Raw genomic sequence first — 23,473 nt, 5'->3', positions numbered from 1 at the left:
ATCTGAAGAAAAGTGACAAAATGGAAAAATAGTTGAGGCGCAATATTGTTACAGGTTCCATATTTGCTAAGGAAGCAGATGACGTGTCAACAGTCGGTTCAAGAACTATAATGGAAGACATTACCAATAAATAACAAGGTAGAAGCACCAGGGAATAAACGTCCCAGTGAGTAAGGATCCCTCGTTCAGACATCATTGCGAAGAGTACAAGATATGAATCAAGGATGGGGCTGTCAACTAAAGATAACCTAGTCACATAAACCGTGAACACTTGGCAAGTATGCAGCAGACGATAACTTCAGGATCATCGTTTCTTTTTGGGTCATCACCCATCTGAGAAAGTAGTCTTGCGGCACTATTCGTGAATAAATGCTTCACTGGTTTTTCGCAACGTCAGGTTTGTATGTTATCTCTAGGTTTCAAAGACTTCTTCTGTCCTATTCGTCAGGAGTTTTACGCAAGTCGTGTGGTGCATTCTTTCATTGGCCGAATTGCACGATCCTGTCACATTAATGTGACCTCCGCCTATGTTCAGTGTCAGTGTGCAATAACCACACACAGGCGGTGGGTGTTAGCACTAGGAGTGGAAGGCACACACAGGCGAAGCGTGTCTGGTGGACGCGGATAAAAGTCAGTCGTTGTCGTAATACGGAAAGCGAGCAAGTTATCTGACTTCCAAATGGGCATGATTATTAGCTTCCCGGCCACGGGTGGAAGCATTTTCGAAACGGTTGAGCTTGTTGAAGTGCTACTATGGTTACAGTAGTACACCGCGCATGGCAATGACGCTATCCAAACCAGCGCTTAGGCAACTGTGGCGCACAACGGGCCAGTGGTGAACGACGGCTGTTTGGGCGAGTAGATATGCAGCTGTAGAATAACGACAGCCCAGATAAACCAAGGGGCTACCAACTGTGTCTCCTCGGCGACCATTCAGAGAACGTTGTTGCATACGGGCCTCCGCAGCAGGTACCTGGTTCACGCACCCACGCTGACTGCTGTTCGTCGCAGTGAAGGTTGGAATTTGCAAGCCAGTACTACAATTGGACGTCCACTGAGTAGTGAAGGGAAGTCTTATCAGATGAACAACCATAACTTAACTAACGTATTATCAACTTTTTCGTTTCTCCACACAACTATTTTTATCTCTAATTGTTTTCTCATGTAATTTTGTTATTATTTGTATTATCAACTTTTCGTTTCTCCACATAACTATTTTAATCTCCACTTGTTTTCTCATCTAATTCTGTTATTATTTGGATCAACTTCTCGTTTCTCCACATAACTATTTTTTATCTCTACTTATTTTCTCATGTAATTTTGTTAATTATTTCATAATTTAGTCGCACTTCCATTTTTAATTAGCAACCCACTACCATACTTTTGTTGTTATCCTCGTAAGTGCCATTAATATTGTCACGTAGAAGAAGGTGTAATTAGATGAATGACGAACACTAACTTCACTTAACGAAGGTTTATTCAGCACTTGCACATACAAGAGCGTGGAGCGAACTGCCTCCAACTAGAACACATACGGTATATATACAGTTACAGAACATTCCACTACAATGATTCTTGACATTTGTGGATACTTCTAGAATGTACGCGAACCGAATATAGAAATTAAAATTTTACAGTTCAGGTGAGTTTGAACTCGTGAACCTCCATGCAACAGTCTAGTATCATAACCACAACACAACGGTGAGTATGCTTTGCAGCTTCTTCTGCGACATTGCTCCTTCCTTAAATGAACAGCGTCTCGGTGTTACGTCCTAGTCCGGGAACGAGTCATCGGTCCTGCATACTCCGACTCATGACGACTGATGTTCGCCCTGGCGGTGATCTTCTTAGAACTTCCTTTGCCGCTACGCTCTTCGTCACCTTTCCGCTTGTTGCCTGTCGCTGGAGCTTCAAATTTACCCTGGGTTGCAGGATCCTTATAGGGCTTCATTCGAAGGACGTGGACCGTATCTCTGATCTTTCGTGGTCTTGTGTCGGGGTAGAAATCTTCAACTTCGTAAGTAACATCAGACAACTGTCTTACAACCTTATAATGTCCAAAGTAGCGCCTGAGGAGCTTCTCAGAGAGACCAACTTTCCGAACAGGAGTGAAGATCCAGACGAGGTCACTGGGCTGGTAGACACCAGGGCGGTGGATCGCGTCATACCTTCGGCGATCGTTTTCTTGAGCCTGCAGCATGCGGAGTCGAGCTAACTGGTTAACACCTGGCCGATGTACTCGTCGTCCACGTCATCAGGATGTAACAGAAACACAGTGTCCATCGTCGTCATCGTCTCGCGCCTATGCACCAGGAAAAATGGCGTAAATCCTGTGGTGTCTTGTTTGGCGGTGTTGTAGGCAAACGTCACGAAAGGTAGCACCTCATTAGGGTTGCTCTGCTCAACATTGACGGACATTGATAGCATGTCGGCCAAGGTTTTATTAAGGCGTTCAGTATGCCCGTTAGTTTGCGGACTGTAGGCAGTCGTCATGTGATGAGTAATGTTGCACCGACGGTTTATCTCTGTCACAAGATTCGATTGAAAAACTTTCCCTCGAGCCGTAATTAACGACTTTGGAGCACTGTGTTTTAATACAATGTCTTCCACGATGAATTTGGCTACCTCGATTGCTTCGGTTGTTTCCACGGCTTTTGTAATGGTATAGCATGTCAGATAATCAGTGCAAACAATAATTGCAACTATTGCAACTGGCAGACGTCGCAAATCGTCTGAGGAGGTCAATCCCCACACGCTGAAAGGGCGTTTTAGCTGGTGGAATTGGCATGAGTCGGCTAGGTGGTTTCTGAGGAACTGCCTTTCTCCTCCGGCACGCTCGACAGTGCGACACTCCTAAATAAACCTGGCCAGACAAATCTCTTGCGGATCCTACTGTATGTCTTAATAAATCCTTAATGTCCGGTCTCAAGTGTGTCAAGGAATTTCTGTAGAACATCTAAGCGCATGCGTATAGGAATCACTGGTAACCACCTCTTTCCAAACGGATCAAAGTTTTTCTTGCAAAGTAATCCAGTAACTACCTTAAATTGTCCTTTCACATCCTCTGACCGGTTTAAGGTAAACATAATTTTGGATATCTTGGCGTCCTTCTTCTGTTCAGCAGAGAGATCCTGGAGTGCAGCAAGACAGTCACTATCTTCATCGCTGGCCGAAGTGGCCGTGCGGTTCTAGGCGCTACAATCTGGAGCCGAGCGACCGCTATGATTGCAGGTTAGAATCCTGCCTCGAGCATGGATGTGTGTGATGTCCTTAGGTTAGTTAGGTTTAATTAGTTCTAAGTTCTAGGCGACTGATGACCTCAGAAGTTAAGTCCCATAGTGCTTAGAGCCACTATCTTCATCCTGGCGACGCAATGTGCAGACATGCCTGTGGAGTGTGTCTTTTGCACAAAATGGTCAGCACTATGTGTATTCCAGATCTGTGTTACTAACAACCCTAACGCAGGTAATGCATACGGACAGAATATACATAAATTTCAGCAAACTGTTCTATACAGCTAGACGGGGAAATTGAATCTCAGTCATCCTATGCGGCAGCTGTAGAGTTCTTCTGGGAAAGGTAACTTCCCCCACCATAAGCGCTTCTCGACTTTCAGTTTACAGACAGACAATACCTGTTTTGTCCAGTTCTGTTATGTGAGTGGACAACATAACTTCACTGAGCTCGTGTTTATATGACGCGATTATTTTCAGTTTATTGAATGACTACCTATATGCTTTTGTAAGTGAGATATTATGTGAGAAAGCTCAACAGCTGGAGCTGTCAGCTGCCCACCACAGTGAACAGCCCTTCCCACGTGTAAAACTCGGTCAGTATGTGTTCGAGAATGCTGGTTCACTGGCCCCACTAGCACTGTTTGCAATCCTTTTCGCAGCATGAGGGATAGCAAACGCATCACCCCAGCCTCAGCACTCCCAAAATCTGAAGAGGACCAGTAGCTTCAATCGTCTCTCTCTGCAGAAGAATTATGTCACGAAAGTGTCATAGAACTTCTTACACAGGATGACAATTATTGAACTGTATGAATAAAATGTAAATTAATTACAAACTACGGCGTGCACACACTTTATTCAACAAACAAACATCACTACAGGTATTCGGATTTAGGTTGTGACATGTTCGATATGCCTGCCATCATTGGTGATGACGTGCCGCAGACGAATAGCGAAATTCTGGATGACCAGCTGAAGTGTACGAACACTGATGCTGTCGATGACCTCCTGAATGGGTGTTTTCTGCTCAGCAATGGTTTTGGGGTTATTGCAGTCGCCTGTGCTCAGATCCGGTGAATATGGCTGCCAATCGAGGCCCATGCCAGTGGCCTCGGGGTACCCCAGAGCCAGAATGCGGCCCCCAAAGTGCTCCTCCAGGACATCAAACACTTTCCTGCTTCGACGGGGTCGCGCACCGTCTTGCATAAAACACACCTTGTCGAAATCAGGCTCACTTTGGATAATGGGGATGAAATCATCTTCCAAAACGTTCACGTACCATTCGGAAGTCACCGTGCCATCAAGAAATTTTGTGACTGGACATTGCGCACCACGCACTTACCCGTAGAGGGCGAAGAGACTTCTCGATTGCGAAATGCAGATTCTCGGTCACCCAAATGTGGAAATTTTGCTTATTGACGAACCCATCCAAATGAAAGCGGGCTTCGCCGCTAAAACCAAACCAAACCGCGCGTACTAATTCCCAGCATGCCCCGCGGCCAACCGTCCTAACGCAAACCGTTTAGAAGTTATAATGAGTTTATTTCATATAGCCAATAATTGTCACCCTGTGTTTTAACGTAAGTCAAGCAACGCATTGCAGCAGATTACTGTTCCAGACTTGAATGTGACCAGTCCCATTCCATCAGAAATGTTCACACCTACTTGCAGCTCACTATATAAGCTCCAGCATTTCTTGAATGGAAAAGATTTATGCAGTCCACAATTAATAGTAAAAGAAGTAGTGTAGCTTTGTGCTCATTCATTAACTCACCAACAATGACTAAAACACAGTTACATGGCTTTACAATACCCTGACAACAATAGACAGTAGCAAGGTGCCAAATACTCCAATCCCATCTCTTTCCCACCAGTTCTACAATGGCCACTGAAAATATCACAATACAAGTTAAACACATAGAAACCAGTTTTACATAAAAGCTCACTTAACCACTGCAGATGGGCAGTCATTCAATAAACTGAAAATAGCTACACTATATAAGCACGTGCCCAGTGAAGTTATACCGTCTATTTACATAAGAGAAATGGAGGAAATGCTGGAGAGGTATAGTTTCTCTGTAAACTGAAAATCGAGAAGACTTCGTGGTAGAGGAAGTCAACTTTTCCAGAAGAACGCCACAGCTATCGTACCGGGTGACTAAGAATCAATTTATCCTCAAGGAGTATCGAACAGTGTGCAGGTATTTACATGGATTCTGTGCACATGCGATAGTATTATTACTAACTCATATTTGATTTCCTTGTACCTTTAATGCAACGCCTGGACATGTCTGCAGACTGTGTCGTCAATTTTTCATAAGGGGGGGCCACTTGCTCGACCTTCAGTTTGCAGACCTGTGATGGACGGAAGTGCAATGCGGCGACCTTACTTCCCCCGCACTTCTGGCCCACAGATCCTCACTCCCCTCCAACCAGTTTCACCCACGGAACACGATCTGTCCCTTAATACAACTCTACTGCACTTAGATGTGGTACACACATTTGATATTTGTTTTTAATCCACTTCATTTAAAGATTAGGAAATGTTTTTAATAATCTCCGATTTTTTCGTCCCCAGTAATTTGGAAATTGTTGGTCCTAGGGAAACAATGTATAAGACCGTTTTTTAAGAAATTTAATGCAGTTTAATTTTATATTGGAAAATATTTTCGGTAAAAGCCGCGGTTTCCGAGTTATTCAAGAAAAACATAAAAAATGACCTTCAAACGCCTCCCACTCCAATGTTTACACCCCACTGGTCAGGACTTTTAGTGTGTTATTCATGACGCTCCCTCCTAGCAATGTGCAAAATTTTGCGACTACTCATTTTCCCCCCTAATAGATCTTTTTTGGGCTACGTTGACTTGGCTGTGGTTATTTTTGTTGATATCAAGGAAGTTTTTCTAATTAGTTATGTTTTTGTGTTACAGCCTAGCCAACTACCAGGCGTTCAGCAGGTATGTATTTATTCTAATCGTATGCGTCTCTCAGTCCACCTCCACCATCCCATCTTCTGCTGCCACTCTCTCTATCTTCCCGTTGCTCCCCCATCTCTCTGTCCATTTGCTGCTCAGCACCCTGTCCGTCTGCTCCTTCGCTTCTGTCCATCTCCTGCTCCACCCTCCAAATCCATTTCCTCCTGTCCCCCACATCTCCTCCTCAGCCTCTCTGTCTCCTCCTCCCCCCTCCATGTCAATCCCCTCCTCCCTCCCTCTGTCCACCTCGTTCTCCTCCTCCCTTCTGTCCATCCTCTGCTGTCCATCTCCTCTTTTTCCGCCCATTTCCTTCTCCCCATCTCTGCCCACCTACTCCTCCCCTCTATTTCTCTGTCCCCCTCTTCACCTATATCTATCTCTATTTCCTCCTTCTCTCTCCTATCTGTCCATCTCTCCTCACTCCATTCTCTCTCCGCGATATCACTCCCACCCCAAGAGGAGGTTGCTGCCTCTTAGCACCACAACATTTCTTTCCACTTAGTAAGTACCGTGAATATCAAGTTTGGATGAAATTGGTCCAGGAGTTTAGAAGGCTTTTTGTATCCTCCGCTTTGCTTGCTTTCGCGCATCTCACATACATTTTACATATATTTAACATATTTCGCACATATTTGTACCAAAATTTCACTTGTATCTTTACGAATTGTGCCTTGCATTTTCGTTTTAACGTAGCTCAGTGTTTATGGCGTCACATTTCCTGAACTTTGTGCCATACAGTGATATAATTTTTCAGATATATTCAGCGGCATATATAGATACTATCTTTGAAATTTTGTTGCGAATAGAATCAGTAGCAGAGAAGTAATAAATTTTAACGCCATCCCTGATGCAGTTGTTTTTCACACATCTCAGTGTTTATGACGTCATAACTCCTGAACTATGAGTTGTACAATGTTGTAGTTTATGAGGTACAGTCCGTGGTATATGTGAATACTGTCTGTAGAGCTCATCTAGAATACAGTTTGTAGTAAACAAGTAATAAATCGAAACGTCATGTCTGATGCCGCAGGTTTATCGCATGAACAGCGAAAATGTATTAAGTGATAGATTTTTTTTTCCTTTCACCATTTTTTCGGGTTCGTTAGCGACAAAAAGTTTCTTTAGGGTTTGAAATTATATGAAAAGTTTGTTGCAAGTAACTGAGTGCTCTCATTCCCAAATACTGTATGAACAGCATCTGAATTCGCGTGTCGTGGGCAGCACTCCGTTTTCACCTCCCATCCCTTTGCTAGGCAGGTCGTTCCCATCCCAACGGCGATTCTTTCCAGACCATAAATGATACGTGGTCCAAGTTTTGTTCAAATCTGTCCAGTGGTTTAGAACGAGATGTGGAATATACGCATATACGTACATGCGTACATCCACTTTCTTTAAATGTACAGGTTTTTAATTTTAGTACTGGAGTGTGAATAAAAGCATTGGAATATAGTACATTTTAGTGAATATTTTGTATCTACATTTCATAATCCATCGGTTACGCTGGACGATATTATTTCAGACTATTGAATAAAAAAGGTAGCATTCATATTTGTATGAAAAGATTGCTTACGGTAACGAGATACACATAAGAGTTAGGCATCAAAGTAATCTACCTCAAACGTACGAACCAGATTACAATTATTTTTGTATGCTTCCCCTCAAAATTAGTGCTTGGGGCGCTACACGCTTTCAAACTCATAGAGTCAGTTACATAAGAAATGGCAATTTTAGAATTTAATCCCTCTTGGGTAAAATTTCCGTGGACGACCAGGCAAGTGACTGATTACTTACGAGACCGTTACGTACAGGATGTGTCAATCCTGTTCTCGAAAATACCACAGCACAAACATCACTACAGTCACTAACCATGATCGCTTGTAGGCGTCACATCTGCTGCAACAAACGTCTATTTGGTCACGTGCGTGTTTGACACGTTCACGGTTGCGCGAAGACAAATTGCGAGACCACTAGTCCCCACCACAGGGGGCGTTGTGCCCCCTTCCTCTGGCTGCCCCTGTCCCTCGCCTTCTCTCTCCAGTGCTACCAGTGGCTGCCTGTAATTTGTCTTTGTTGTTCTACTTTTTGTAAATGAAAATTAAGTTGTTTGTTGCTATGGCTACTACTGTTTTAAATACACTGTGCAAAATAACTAAAGGATCTTTCTTTTTGGCTCAAAGGTGGCTGCAACCCTCCTCTGTCAAGGTGAAGAGCGCGGCACCCTGCGACGCTTCGAACAGCAAAGTGGCGACGCATGTGAAACAGAAGCCAGAGCTCAGGAGCTCATGTGACACGTTAGGTGGGCCAGTTGACGTCACGTTGGGACGAAATTTCGTCACAATTCTGACCGCCGGCACTATGGACCTGAAAAATAGTGGGAAGGTCGTCACCTCCCCACCGTCTTGTCCGCATCTCACTCACGCAGCGGCGCTGGACTTCAAAACAGTGATACCCAGAGCTGAAACCACACGGTTTTCTTACGGCGGGCTGAGAGAAACACTTGTGATGCACCGTCGGTCAGAATTGACACGAAAATGCCTCAGGAGATGGCATAAAGAATGTCAATAAAAAAAATGGTTCAAATGGCTCTGAGCACTATGGGACTTGACAGCTATGGTCATCAGTCCCCTAGAACTTAGAACTACTTAAACCTAACTAACCTAAGGACATCACACAACACGCAGTCATCACGAGGCAGAGAAAATCCCTGACCCCGCCGGGAATCGAACCCGGGAACCCGGAATGTCAATAAAACCACCCCTTCAGTTTAGGAGCTAGTTACCGCAGTCGAAAACGACGGTTTGAAGTGCGGTATGTAGCATAAAGACGTTCTTGGCAACCTCTGACATTGATCACAGCAGGGGACAGTTCAGCCCCTATATGCACTTCGTGGGACGGCAGCAACATCGCCGAACATAATGTGATCTCTGTGGAGTGTAATGCGACCATCACTTTTGCTATTATATACTGGGTGAAGCCAGTAACGACCGTTCAAAACATTTGATGAAATCTGAACGTCATCCGAAGCACGAAAGGATGCTTATGCTTTTTCATGATGGGTGAGTGACATTGACTCTCGCACGAATAAAGTGACAGAGGGTGCCGCTAACTTCCCGCACTTTGGCAGCACCCTCAGTGAAATCTGCACCCTTTTGTTGAGCACTTTAAAAAGTGCCTGAACAGAGATAAACCTACGTGGCTGTGTGCAGGGAAATCCTTGGACACCCCTCAAATTCTGCGTACCCGCAAGCAGGCCTGAGAGCAGCAGTGCAGTGCCACTCAGCTGAAGGGTCGCCCAAGAATCGTTTGAGGCTTCTCCCTGTACAGCTACATTTTTGAAAAGCTCAGCAGAGATGTGTGAGTGGCACTGAGATTGTTGCCAAACTGGGTGGTCTTAGACAGATCCTAAACCTTTTTGTCCGTGCATTTCTCAATGTCGCACCTACCCACGATCAAGCCACAAGAGGGTGCAAAGCAGAAGGACTAAAACAGCATAAAGACCCTTTGCTGCTTCGGATCGTGTTCAAATTTCGTCGAATCGTTTTGAATGGTCCCTTGCAGTTCCACCTGCTATACCAGAGCAAAACTGCAGTCGAACTACACTGCAAAGGGGCCAAATCACGTTTAATAATATTGCAGCCCCACGATACCCTTAGAGAAGGGTTGAATCGTCCTAGAGCGCGTGCAGTGTCACAGGTTGTCAAGGACGTCGTTCTCTTGCACATCGCACGGTCAACTGTCATTTAGACTGCGAAATATGTATAAATGAACGCCTGAAGGGAACAGGTGGTTTCATTGACGGCCTTTACGCTACCACCAGAGGCCATGTCGTGTCTGTTCTGGGAGAGGGGGAGGGGGCGTATGTCTGATGTGGTTTCCTCGGCTACCCGTGAGAAAACCTCTGGGTGTCGTGATTCTCACATATCACAGAGGCATCAGGAGAAAGGGTGAGATGTGGGCAAGGTAGGTGTGACGACTTTGCATCGTGTAACATGCTCACAGTGGTGTTGGGCAGAACTGTTGTGAAATTTGGTGCCAACGTGACATCATTAATCCACGATACAACTGAATATCTGACCTCCGCCCTTTTTTCGCATCTGCCGACTCCTCGCTGTTTGAATCGAGTCTGCGACAGAGTGTGACGCTGAAGGGCGGCACGCTTTTCCACAGTTACAGAGAAAGACTGTAGTCACGTTTGAGCCGAATTTCTAACTTCTACGTCTACATCTACATTTATACCCCGCAAGCCACCCAATGGTGTGTGGCGGAGGGCACTTTACGTGCCACTCTCATTTCCTTCCTTTCCTGTTCCAGTCGCGTATGGTTCGCGGGAAGAACGACTGCCGGAAAGCTTCCGTGCGCGCTCGAATCTCTCTAATTTTACATTCGTGATCTCCTCGGGAGGTATAAGTAGGGGGAAGCAATATATTCGATACCTCATCCAGAAACGCCCCCCCTCGAAACCTGGCGAGCAAGCTACACCGCGATGCAGAGCGCCTCTCTTGCAGAGCGTGACACTTGAGTTTGTTAAACATCTCCGTAACGCTATCACACTTACCAAATAACCCTGTGACGAAACACGCCGCTCTTCTTTGGATCTTCTCTATCTCCTCTGTCAATCCGACCTGGTACGGATCCAACACTGATGAGCAATACTCAGGTATAGGTCGAACGAGTGTTTTGTAAGCCACCTCCTTTGTTGTTGCACTGCATTTTCGAAGATCTCTCTCAGTGAATCTCAACCTGGCACCCGCCTTACCAACAATTAATTTTATATGATCATTCCACTTCAAATCGTTCCGCACGTATACTCCCAGATATTTTACAGAAGTAACTGCTACCAGTGTTTGTCCCGCTATCATATAATCAAACAATAAAGGATCCTTCTTTCTATGTATTTGCAATACATTACATTTGTCTATGTTAAGGGTCAGTTACCACTCCCTGCACCAAGTGCCTATCCGCTGCAGATCTTCCTGCATTTCGGTGCAATTTTATAATGCTGCAACTTCTCTGTATACTACAGCATCATCCGCGAAAAGCCGCATGGAACTTCTGACACTATCTACTAGGTCATTTATATATATTGTGGAAAGCAATGGTCCCATAACACTCCCCTGTGGCACGCCAGAGGTTACTTTAACGTCTGTAGACGTCTCTCCATTGGGAACAACATGCTGTGTTCTGTTTGCTAGAAACAGCCACACAGCTGGTCTGATACTCCATAGGCTCTTACTTTATTTATCAGGCGACAGTGCGGAACTGTATCGAACGTCTTCCGTCGCGTTGGGGAACTGATGGGGTTTCGAGTAAGTGCTCCTTAAATTCTTTTGCGTATTGCATTTACAATTGGTGCCGTCGTTATTTTAAGTGTTGGATCCCATATAAGGTGCAATACTTATCATAACATGAGGGTTGCAGTGAATGTAATGCAAAGCATGTAGAATCCGTTTTTAGTAGTTAGAAAGTGCCTATGACACTCATCTTCCCTGAACAAATAAAAATGCAATAAATAGGCGAATCATGCACAAAAATAGCTGAGGAATGTGTTCTATGGATGATCCTCGCTAGAAGAAAGGACACATTAGTGAAATATGTGCTAGAACTTGGAGGAATAGTTTATTTCATGTTGGAAGTAGCAGTATAGGAAAAAAAACTAGTAAGGATACACGAAAATTATATGCAAATTAGATTACAGTACAGTAGTTACGTGTAGATGAAAAGGTTAGCACAATGTGGGAAAGAATGTAATCTAGCAGTCCGAAGTCTGATGGCATAAAGAAAACACAACTGCAACACATAGTGAATGAGATGAACATAGTAAGAGGCGCAGCAGACTAGATACAGTGAGAGGAGTTCCAGCCTGGATATAGTGAGAGACAGAGAGAGAGTGGCATGGGTATAGTAGAGGAGCAGCATCCTGGTTATAGTGAGAGGAGCAGCAGCTTTGCTACAGTGAGAGCAGTAGCAACCTTGCTATAGTGAGAGGAGCAGTGGACTGGATACAGTAAGAGGAGCAGTGATCTGGATATAGTGAGAGCAGCAGCGGTTAGATTATAGTGAGAAGAGCAGAGAATAGGATATAGTGAGAGGAGTAGGAGTGGTAGGAGCAGTGCTATGGATATAGTGAGATGAGCACTGGCTGGGTACAGTGAGAAGACAAGAGAACTTGACATAGCGGCAGCCTGGATATATGTAGTGAGAGGAGCAGCGGCTTGGATATAGCGAGAGGAGCAGTGTCCTGGATAGAGTGATAGGATCAGTGGCCTGGATAGAATGAGGGGAGCAGCAACACAGATTTTGTGAGATGAGTAGCAGTCTGGAGCAGACCGAGCTCTAAACAGTCAGACTGAACGACTGATCGATTATTGATTGATTGAGTGACCAACTGATAATATCCTTCGTGGCTATGAATCAGGTGCTGCTAGATGGAACATTGCCAGTGAGTTATTACTATTATGGCGCAGCCCCTTGACAGTGAAAAGAATGTTGAAATAGAGGCAAATACGATACCAATACATATTTGCACTGACATCAAGCAAACTACCAACCTATGCAGATGCGAGGGCCATCTCCAAATGGCAGGTAGACGTAGGGGTGCCTCTTGGCCTTCTCCTTCTCCGAAAACCTCTCGGGGTCGAAGCGCTCAGGATCTGGGAACACCTCTGGGTCGTAGTGGAGCCCCAGTAGACTGATGATGATTCCCGTTCCTTTCTCGATGACGACGTCGCTGTCTGGTATCTTGTAATCTTCCATGCAGTCACGGTTCAGAATGGGCAGTGGTGGGTACTTCCTCAGCGTCTCTGTTAGGAAGCAGAATGGGAGAAATATAGAATGAAAATTTAACAAGAAGATGTTGGACAACTTTGTAGGTGTAATAGCTTAGCATAAACACTTGCTTCTGTGGGTTAATATCTAATTGGCAACACACAACACGTGTTTAATATTTGTTCACGCAATGGGGCTGGTTGTGGCAAAATGTGCAGCCTACGGAAACCTAGGAAACAGATCCTGTTCTGCGTATACTCGATGCATCATACTCCATTCTTCCTGTAAGTGTACCTGACACAGTGAGTCGTCACATTGACTGAGAAAGGTTAATCATGGGCTGTAGCTGAGCAGAAGAGTCCGTACCACAATCGTTGCATTTGATAGAGCCCAAATTTAATTCGAGAACCGAAATGTGTTGGGTACTTTTACTTAATCAAATAAATTTTGGTAATTAAATTAACAGAAAAGGGTATTCATGAGCAGTTTTCACGCAATACGAAAGATATTAATCAAGAAAATGTAACGGAATTGAGCCGTGTCACGGCTCGGCATTTTGATTTACCCGCGAGATTATTTCACTTGTTTTCACCGCAGTGATAGGGGGCGTGATCGCTGAGCGCTGGTGCGCGAACCAAGAGTTTTTGGGAGGACCGCTCGGTCGGTATATGGCGACAGGGCGGAAGCGGCGCTGAGTCAACTGGTGGCTGCCCAGTAAGGACTGCGGAGAGAATGGCTGTCTGCGAGCATGTGGGGAAGACGGAATGCTCGCTTGCTTAGCGTCGTTCTCCATGACCAGCTGTTGTTTGTTGGGCCTAGCACTCGAGACTGACTGAATTGATGTTGGTGAAAATTTGCTAGATAACACAACCGTCGTGAAATTGAAAACTTGACAGTGTTTACTCATGTCACCAGTCGTTAATGTTATTTCTGTCTTGTAGCTTACTTAACTGATATAAAATAATTTAGAAATTTGTGTATTTGTCACGAAAGGTGAACTGATGTCACATGACATTGACATTTGTGTAGGGTTTAAGTAAAAAAAAAAACTGATTATCATGGCCACATTTTTTTTTAGCAGGGAGTAGGGAATTTGTTGCACTCTTGCCAAATTGGATCACAAGTTCAATATTTTTCTGGTGTAATTGTTAATATTTGTACATGTTGCACTATTGTACGATATAATATACCTTTTACTAACAGTACCTTTATGTAATGTTTCAGATTGGGGCTGCATGTTCTTCTAGAGAATGTTTAAAAAAAATTTTTATTGCTATAATTTCCTTTTAAACTGTTAATTGTATAAACTTGGATGTATAACCAATTATTGTTAAATAATAAATTTGTGACAACAAGGCTTGGACGAAATACATGTGCCTACACCTTCCCCATCCTGGCTCTGCTACCGTCTGTACATAACAGGAATAATGCCCTTCTGTTGTTGAGAAAGGATCAATATGGTTGACATAACCAAAAGACTGGGGTTGGGGGGAAGGGGGAGGGAGGAGGGGGAAGGTGAGATAGAGGGAGGGAGATAGAGGGAGATAGAGAGATAGGGAAATATAGAGAGAGGGAGATAGAGAGAGAGACAGAGAGAGGGGAGGGAGGGGGGAGGGGACTGGCAACAGCGAGAAGCGACACTGGACCGTAACGGCGCGTCAGCTGGCCTCTGGCCTCCAGCTTGAAGCCGTTAGTGGGCAACGCCTCGACTTGTCGCTGCAGACTGAGTCTGGCTCTTCTTGACACGAGCGCGTAAATTGTGAGAGAAATTTGCACCTTGGGAACTGTAGAAGTCATAAGCTGTGTCAGAGCAGTGTGTGAGGTCTCCCTACCTTCCAAGAAACTGGCGCCTTACCTGCCATGAGAGGTCTACTGTGCTGGGCACTGACTACACGACGTGGACGTCACGTGTCTGTTTGAATCCCACAGCAGGTCACACACACCCTGTGTCGAGGCTATCCCGGGTGCCTATTCATGTTGGCCCTGAGCTGAGGCCATGTTGCACTCCAGCTGCCCATCACCCACGGCTCCACTACAGCCCCTCGCGGTCGCTGTAATCACCACTTTGGCGACTGTCCGCACTGCTCATCGCCACTTACCATCATCCACTACATTTACATCTACATGACTACTCTGCAGTTCACAACTGAATGTCTGGCAGAGGGTTCATCGAACCACTTTCACACCGTCTCTCTGCCGTTTCACTCTCCAACAGCAAGGGGGAAAAGCGAACACTTAAATCTTTCCTTGCGAACTCTGTTTCTCTTACTTTATTACAATATTCATTTCTCCCTATGCAGATAGGTGCCAACAAAATATTTCCGCATTCGGAGAAGAACGTTGGAAATTTAAATTTTCGTGAAAAGATCTCTCTCAAATGAAAAATGTCTTTTTTTGAACAATAGCCAACACCACTCGAATATTATATCCGTGACACTCTCTGTCCTGTTTCGTGATAATACAAAACAAACTACCCTTCTTTGAAGTTTCCGGATGTCCTTCGTCAACCCAATCTGTTCAGGATCCCATACAACAACAACAGGACTCTAGCAGAGGAAGGACAAGCGTAATGTAGGCAGTCTCTTTAGTAGACCTGTTACATTTTTTAGATTTCTGTCAATAAAATATAGTCTTTGGTTTGCTTTCCCCTCAACAGTATCTATATTATCGTTCTAATTTAAGTTGCTAGCAATTTAAGCTCCTAGGTATTTAGTTGAATTGACAGCGTTTTCATTTGAGCGATATATCATGTAGCCGAAATTTAACGCATTACTTTTAGTACAGTTGTGGATGAACTCACGCTTTTCATTGTTTAGGGTCAATCGCCGCTTTTCACACCGTACAGATTCCTCACCTAAATCGTTATCCAATTGGTTTTTATCCATTGATGGCATAACTAGATGGTAAATGACAGCATCGTCTGCAAGCAGTCTAAGATTGCTCAGAGTGCCTCATAATCGTTTATACTGGGTGAGTCAGGAGGAAAGGTACATACTCTGAGATGAGATAGTATTAGTGATTCTGAACAAAAACTTCATGTGGACATATGCTCGAAACCCACACACTATAACGAAAACGTGTCTCAGTATACAATTAAACTAAATTAAATTTTCTACAAAAAAGGTCCTAATTATTTTTTGTCTAGGACTAACAGTTTGCTCGGAGAGGTCGCGAGAATACTGAAAACCTCGCGCTACGCGCGTGCGCTGTAGCTTAGGTGCTTTTTGTAGGCCAGTTTGAGGTAGTTTCCGGCTTGACAGACTACAAGCGTCCTGTATCAACATGTTCGTCTCAACTTCCTCTGTGTGTCACTGTGGTACGTTGTAAACAATGATAATGAATGATACAGAAAATAGATAGAAATGTACATTAAAAGTGTTCTATCTCGAAAACCATTCGGAATAGGGTTTTCTATCAGTTACCACGAACTGTTTATCTTTCCAACAGGAAATCTCGAATCCACTCGCACAGCTGAGATGATACTCAAAAGGCGTGCAACTTGATTATAAGTGGCTTGTGAGGGACGGTTTCAAAATCCGTCTGGGAGTCTACATATATGGAATCAATTTGATATCCTTTGTCGGTAGCACTTATTACTTCCACATTGCCTAAAATTCCCTCTCCAGCCAGAACAACAATTAATATATATCTCCCCCTTCCAACATCGTCCTACCAGTTTTCTTTCTGCCATCGATCACCAAGCACAAAATCAATCATTACACCAAGAATTACAACTGTCCAAGCAATAGCAGAAATGCTGTTGCGTTGTCAGACGGCCTCCCCTCGTAGTAGAGAATGGAGACTTCACTCCGCTACGCAGCCATTCTGACTTTGGTTTTCCGTGGTCTCCTTAAATCACTTCAGGCAAATGCAGGGACAGTTCCTACTGTTATTCCACGGCCGACAACTTGTCCCATACTTGTCGAACTGGACCTGAAAGTGTGTAATGCCTAGATGTATGACTTACACTGACGAGCCAAGAAATTATAACCTCCTGCTTAATAGCTTCTTTGTAATGAAGTGTATAACCGATACTGTGTATCATCGATTCTACAGTTCGTTGGTAGCTTTGTGGAGAAATTTCGCACGAGGTGTTGCAACGGAACATATTAAAGGCTTTACTTTACCGAAGTATGCGATACCCTCCAAATTCAACCAGTTTAACGAGTATTTATGATTATAGAAAAGTTATTGTGTATGTTAACAATGATTGCATAACATGTATCCATAAACAGTCAACCCATTAAATTATACTGAATAACTGACCCACACAAAAGTTTATATCACTTGATCACTGATACAGCAAATGTCATCATGTAAAAACACTAAGTTCATCTTAAATAATTAATATGAAGTACGAAAAATAGTGGTCAACTTTGGTATTTTAGATCTCCTTAAATAAAAATCACCCAGTGAAACCTATTTGTTCACTAGGAGCGGTTTCACTCAGTATTCATGTAATCAATCCTATTTTAGACGAAAACCAATGTAATTCTTAATAATTCATGTTATTTACTTATTTATGCAAATTAGAGAAGTCAATTGACAAACTTCTAAAAAACGGCCTTTTTGTAACAAAGAATTATTCTGTCAAGTCAACATATCTGTCTGTCATTTTAATAACATGTTAAATTATGTCACTCGATGCAAATTAATAACTTTTCTGCACAAATTATGATAACAGATGTACATGTGACTTATAAACTATATCTATTTTTAGTAGTGCTTTGACAATGTTATAAATACAAGCAGCAAGAAGGGTCGAGAGGCAGTCGGAATGTCACTTTGGTAAAGTGTGTGTGTGTTATTGTTTGAGGTGGATAAACAATGCAAAGAACATGTAAAGGAAGTACTACTTTGTGTTGTGTCATGGTCTTTGGTGGACAGTGGAATTAAGATGGCCACCAGAGTAATAAATATTTGAAGTTTACGTATTTGTTGGTTTCGCTCGTTCTTTATCATCAAAAGCACATAAAAAACATGGGACCTCATGTTTTCAACCCTAGACAACCAGATTTAGAGCCAGCATCAGCATCGAGACACAGCAGCGATCCAGCAAGTAGCAGCGATTACCACAACACAATGCATTTTAATGGCGCCAAGCTCCGTAAATGGGAGTGAAATAGTGCGATTATAGCAATTAGCAATATCTACGACCAGGCGACCATTACAGTGTCTACCCACAAGAGATGTAATTTCCGTAAATAACCGGATTCTGATTAGTGTACGCGGTGATTGCGCTCGATAGCGACCAAAATGGGAATCATCGGATTCACGTCAGGCGATTTTGGTGGCCGAGACACGAACGTGATTTCACTGCCATGCGCCTCGAATGAATGTAGCACGATTATGGCTTCAAGACACGGACAATTATACTTCTGCAAGATGATATTGCCGTCAGAGCAGACGTGAAGGGATGCAAGCGGTCTACAGCTGGCCTGGTGTCTTAGATTACTACCACAGGTCCCATGTGAACACACAGGGGTGGTCTGGTGTGGAGCACGTTGTTCAGTCTGCACTGAATGGTGTGCAGACAACAAACACCACGTTCTGTGAAGAGTCGTGGACGTCCAACCACTTAGCGCCCAGTGATAGTTTCACTGTCCTTCTACCACTTTCTGTAGATGCTCACGACAGTAGCACGTGAACGTTCGACTAGCTTCGCCGTTTTCGAGATAATCGTTTACAGGCTCTGCGTATTCATAATATATCCTTTGGCAAAGTCGCTTGCAGTGGACAGTGGTCATGTTGTTTTGGCTTATTAGTGTATGTTCACTTTGTTTGTTCTTAAGCAGTAACACCGTGACGCGTCCAACATCCTCGTATGAGCGATTCGCCGATGAATAAATCTACTGCTGCCACCACCACTAGCCCCGTTCTGCAATTGAGCTCGGTACAACATCGCCTGGGAATTAGAGAGCAGAAGACATTATCGCGTTGAAGACACTGGGCCTGGACTCACCTGCGAGCACCTGGTCGAGATAGGGCATCTGGGCCATGGCGTCGTACGAGGCGTCGCCGCCGTGGCGCTCCAGCACGGCGTCGATCTCGCTCTGGAGCCGCTGCTGGACGTCGGGGTTGAGGGCGAGCTCCAGCAGCGCGCAGCTCATCGTCGTCGTCGACGTCTCGAAGCCCGCGATGAAGAAGGCGAACGACTCCGCCGCCAGGTCGTCCATCGTCAGCTCTGTGGAGCAGAGTCTCTGGCAGTCCGAGCGCGAGATGTGGGAAGTGATTACGTTACAGTAGTGACGACCTGCGGGGTTTCTTTAATTGCAGCAACTCGAACGTTCTTCCGTTGCAACCCACGCAGCGATTGGCACACAGGCACACTCTTAGAAACGTGAAATGATTGACAGAGAAGGAGGCAAGGCGAGACGTCGGCTGCCAGCCGGTCGGCACGCGGCCTAGTGCTGCTGGTCTGCTCCTCGCAGCCGCCGAGCCTCAAACCGCGCTGCGCAACTTACAGCAGTATCAAACACTGGTATCGTGACGCTCTAACATCTGAGTGCTGGAAAAGGTCTTGGCATCAGGTAATCAGAGATCCCGTAATTCTTGGCAAAATCCGTGAACTTACTAATAAACTCACAGTCCTCTATGACAGACACGTTCTTATACTTACAATCCATGTAAGTAAGAAAACCTATGCTCTGGCTCATACCTACCTTGTAAGTAGGCTGTTTAGGTTTTTATGTTGGCAACGCCACTTAGCGCTCTGTATGATAATCACTGGCTGTGCTGTGTGCAGTCTGTGGCTGGTTGGCATTGTTGAAATATTCACTATTGTAGTGTTGGGCAGCTGGATGGGTACTGCGTAGCGTTGCCCAGTCGGAGGTGAGCCGCCAGCAGTGGTGGATGTGGTGAGAGAGATAGCAGAGTTTTGAGAGCGGACGATCTGGATGTGTGTCCGTCAGAAAAAGGAAGTTTCTAAGACTGCATGTCACGAACTCTCTCTCTCTCTCTCTCTCTCTCTCTCTCTCTCTCTCTCTATATATATATATATATATATATATATATATATATATATATATATATATATAAAATTACTTCTGAACACTATTAAGGTAAATACATTGTTTGTTCTCTATCAAAATCTTTCAATTGCTAACTATGCCTATCAGTAGTTAGTGCGTTGAGTAGTTAGAATCTTTCATTTAGCTGGCAGTATTGGCGCTCGTTGTATTGCAGTAGTTCGGGTAACGAAGATTTTTGTGTGGTAAGTGTTTCATGGAAGATACAGCTTATTGTTAGTCAGGGCCATTCTTTTGTAGGGATTATTGAAAGTCAGATTACGTTGCGCTAAAAAAAAATATTGTGTGTCAGTTTAGTGATGACCAGAATAAGTAAAGAGAGAAATGTTTGGGTGTATTCAGTTTTGCTCAGCTGTTTGAAAATCAAATAACGTAAGAGGTTTACCATCACAGTAATTTATAATTTTCCAAAGGGGGTGTTTCAACCTAATACCTGGTGAGACGCCCTGCTAAACCCGCAGGACACGACACGTTCTTTACATTGTGGAAAGGGGCCAAAATAATCGGCTCTCAGTTACACTCGAACATACAACTTTATTTATTTGACCTAAGATTACAAAGATAGTACAAGGTGCGAATATCGATACACACCGCCGCTGCGACTCGCGGAGAGAGAGGATAACAGCATTATCGCGATAACCGCGGGAGACTAACACAGAATAGCAGCCAAGGTTTAATCCAACGCATAACATGAACCATCCACGGCTCACCTGGTATGTTCACCTTTGGCACGGATAACAGAGCCGATGTATCGTGGCATGGAAGCAGCGAGGCCTTGATAGGTCGCTGGAGGGATGTGGCACCACATTTGCACGTACATGTCACCTAATTCCCGTAAATTGCCGAGAGGGGTGGGCGATGAGCTCTGACGACACGTTCAGTCACCTCCCAGATGTGTTCGATCCGTTTCAGATTTGGCGAATTAGGTGGCCAGCGCATCAACTGGAACTCGCCACACTGTTCCTCGAACTACTTCATCTGACTCCTGGCATTGTGACATGGAGTTTCTTGGACATTATCGTAATGTATGGTTGTTTGTGATCTGCAACCAGTTTGCGATACTCTTCGGCCGTCATGGTGCCTTGCAGGAACTCCACTGGAGCCGTGGGCGATCACGTGAATGTTCCTCACAGCATAATGGAGCCGTTGCCAGCTTGTTTACGTCCCTCACTACAGGCGTCAAGGGGCGGAATGATGAAGAAGGCATCGGGATTCATCAGACCATGCAACGCTCTGCCACTGCGCCAACGTCCAGTTCCGATGATCACGTGCCCACGTAAGTCACAGTTATTGATGTTGTGGTGATAACTCAGATTCATCGCGCGCCTCCCCCATGCTACACACGGACAGCACGCACACTGATGCTGCATGCACTGTGTGTGTGTCCAAACAGCAGCCATTCCTCTCCAGGTGAGGCTGCTAACGCCTGGACAGGTCGGTGGTCATTATGTTCTGGCTAATCAGAGTACAGTCGTGACACTCTAACGACTGAATGCTGAAAAAACCCGTGCTATCATATAATCAGAGATCCCACAGTTCTTGGCAAAATCCGTGTAGTTACTAATAAACCCACTGCCCTCTACGACAAACACGTTCTTATACGCAGAGTCCGTGTAAGAAAACCTCTGCTCTTTGGGAGTTGGCGCTGCTCTCTGCTGGAGACAGCGGTTGAGTTTTTCGTCTTAAATCTGACGTGCAAGTAAAACATGTCGTTGTTTCCAATAACATATATTTGCAGCTTTTTAATAGCTATAATTCGACATGTAAATAAGTATACGAGTGTTTTAATCTCAAATGTTGCTGCTACATGCCTAGTACATACAAATTCGTTAGTTTGATATCTACATCTACATTTATACTCCGCAAGCCACCCAACGGTGTGTGGCGGAGGGCACTTTACGTGCCACTGTCATTACCTCCCTTTCCTGTTCCAGTCGCGTATGGTTCGCGGGAAGAACGACTGTCTGAAAGCCTCTGTGCGCGCTCTAATCTCTCTAATTTTACATTCGTGATCTCCTCGGGAGGTATAAGTAGGGGGAAGCAATATATTCGATACCTCATCCAGAAACGCACCCTCTCGAAACCTGGCGAGCAAGCTACACCGCGATGCAGAGCGCCTCTCTTGCAGAGTCTGCCACTTGAGTTTGTTAAACATCTCCGTAACGCTATCACGGTTACCAAATAACCCTGTGACGAAACGCGCCGTCCTCCGTCAACCCGATCTGGTGCGGATCCCACACTGATGAGCAATACTCAAGTATAGGTCGAACGAGTGTTTTGTAAGCCACCTCCTTTGTTGATGGACTACATTTCCTGAGGACTCTCCCAATGAATCTCAACCTGGTACCCACCTTACCAACAATTAATTTTATATGATCATTCCACTTCAAATCGTTCCGCACGCATACTCCCAGATATTTTACAGAAGTAACTGCTACCAGTGTTTGTTCCGCTATCATATAAGCATACAATAAAGGATCCTTCTTTCTATGTATTCTCAATACATTACATTTGTCTATGTTAAGGGTCAGTTTCCACTCCCTGCACCAAGTGCCTATCCGCTGCAGATCTTCCTGCATTTCGCTACAATTTTCTAATGCTGCAACTTCTCTGTATACTAGAGCATCATCCGCGAAAAGCCGCATGGAACTTCCGACACTATCTACTAGGTCATTTATATATATTGTGAAAAGCAATGGTCCCATAACACTCCCCTGTGGCACGCCAGAGGTTACTTTAACGTCTGTAGACGTCTCTCCGTTGATAACAACATGCTGTGTTCTGTTTGCTAAAAACTCTTCAATCCAGCCACACAGCTGGTCTGATATTCCGTAGGCTCTTACTTTGTTTATCAGGCGACAGTGCGGAACTGTATCGAACGCCTTCCGGAAGTCAAGAAAAATAGCATCTACCTGGGAGCCTGTATCTAATATTTTCTGCGTCTCATGAACAAACAGAGCGAGTTGGGTCTCACACGATCGCTGTTTCCGGAATCCATGTTGATTCCTACATAGTAGGTTCTGAGTTTCCAAAAACGACATGATACTCGAGCAAAAAACATGTTCTAAAATTCTACAACAGATCGACGTCAGAGATATAGGTCTATAGTTTTGCGCATCTGCTCGACGACCCTTCTTGAAGACTGGGACTACCTGTGCTCTTTTCCAATCATTTGGAACCTTCCGTTCCTCTAGAGACTTGCGGTACACGGCTGTTAGAAGGGGGGCAAGTTCTTTCGCGTACTCTGTGTAGAATCGAATTGGAATCCCGTCAGGTCCAGTGGACTTTCCTCTGTTGAGTGATTCCAGTTGCTTTTCTATTCCTTGGACACTTATTTCGATGTCAGCCATTTTTTCGTTTGTGCGAGGATTTAGAGAAGGAACTGCAGTGCGGTCTTCCTCTGTGAAACAGCTTTGGAAAAGGTGTTTCGTATTTCAGCTTTACGCTTGTCATCCTCTGTTTCAATGCCATC

At 44.5% G+C, this 23,473-nt stretch overlaps 1 protein-coding gene across 1 annotated transcript in view; it reads right to left on the bottom strand.

Moving 5' to 3' along the window:
* Window positions 1-23,473, bottom strand: part of LOC126190632 (cytochrome P450 6k1-like) — a 174,294-nt gene that overhangs the window by 7,270 nt on the left and 143,551 nt on the right. Inside the window, exons 6-7 of the mRNA XM_049931050.1 lie at window positions 18,936-19,157; window positions 12,757-13,008 (exon numbers count right to left, since the gene is read on the bottom strand). Of these exons, the coding sequence (XP_049787007.1) occupies window positions 12,757-13,008; window positions 18,936-19,157 (474 nt within the window). The remainder of the gene's footprint in view (window positions 1-12,756; window positions 13,009-18,935; window positions 19,158-23,473) is intronic.

The sequence above is a fragment of the Schistocerca cancellata genome, chromosome 6, assembly GCF_023864275.1.
Source record: "Schistocerca cancellata isolate TAMUIC-IGC-003103 chromosome 6, iqSchCanc2.1, whole genome shotgun sequence".
Lineage (NCBI taxonomy): Eukaryota > Metazoa > Arthropoda > Insecta > Orthoptera > Acrididae > Schistocerca > Schistocerca cancellata.
The sequence above is the reverse complement of the archived record's forward strand: the minus strand, read 5'-3'. Positions and strand labels throughout refer to the sequence as shown.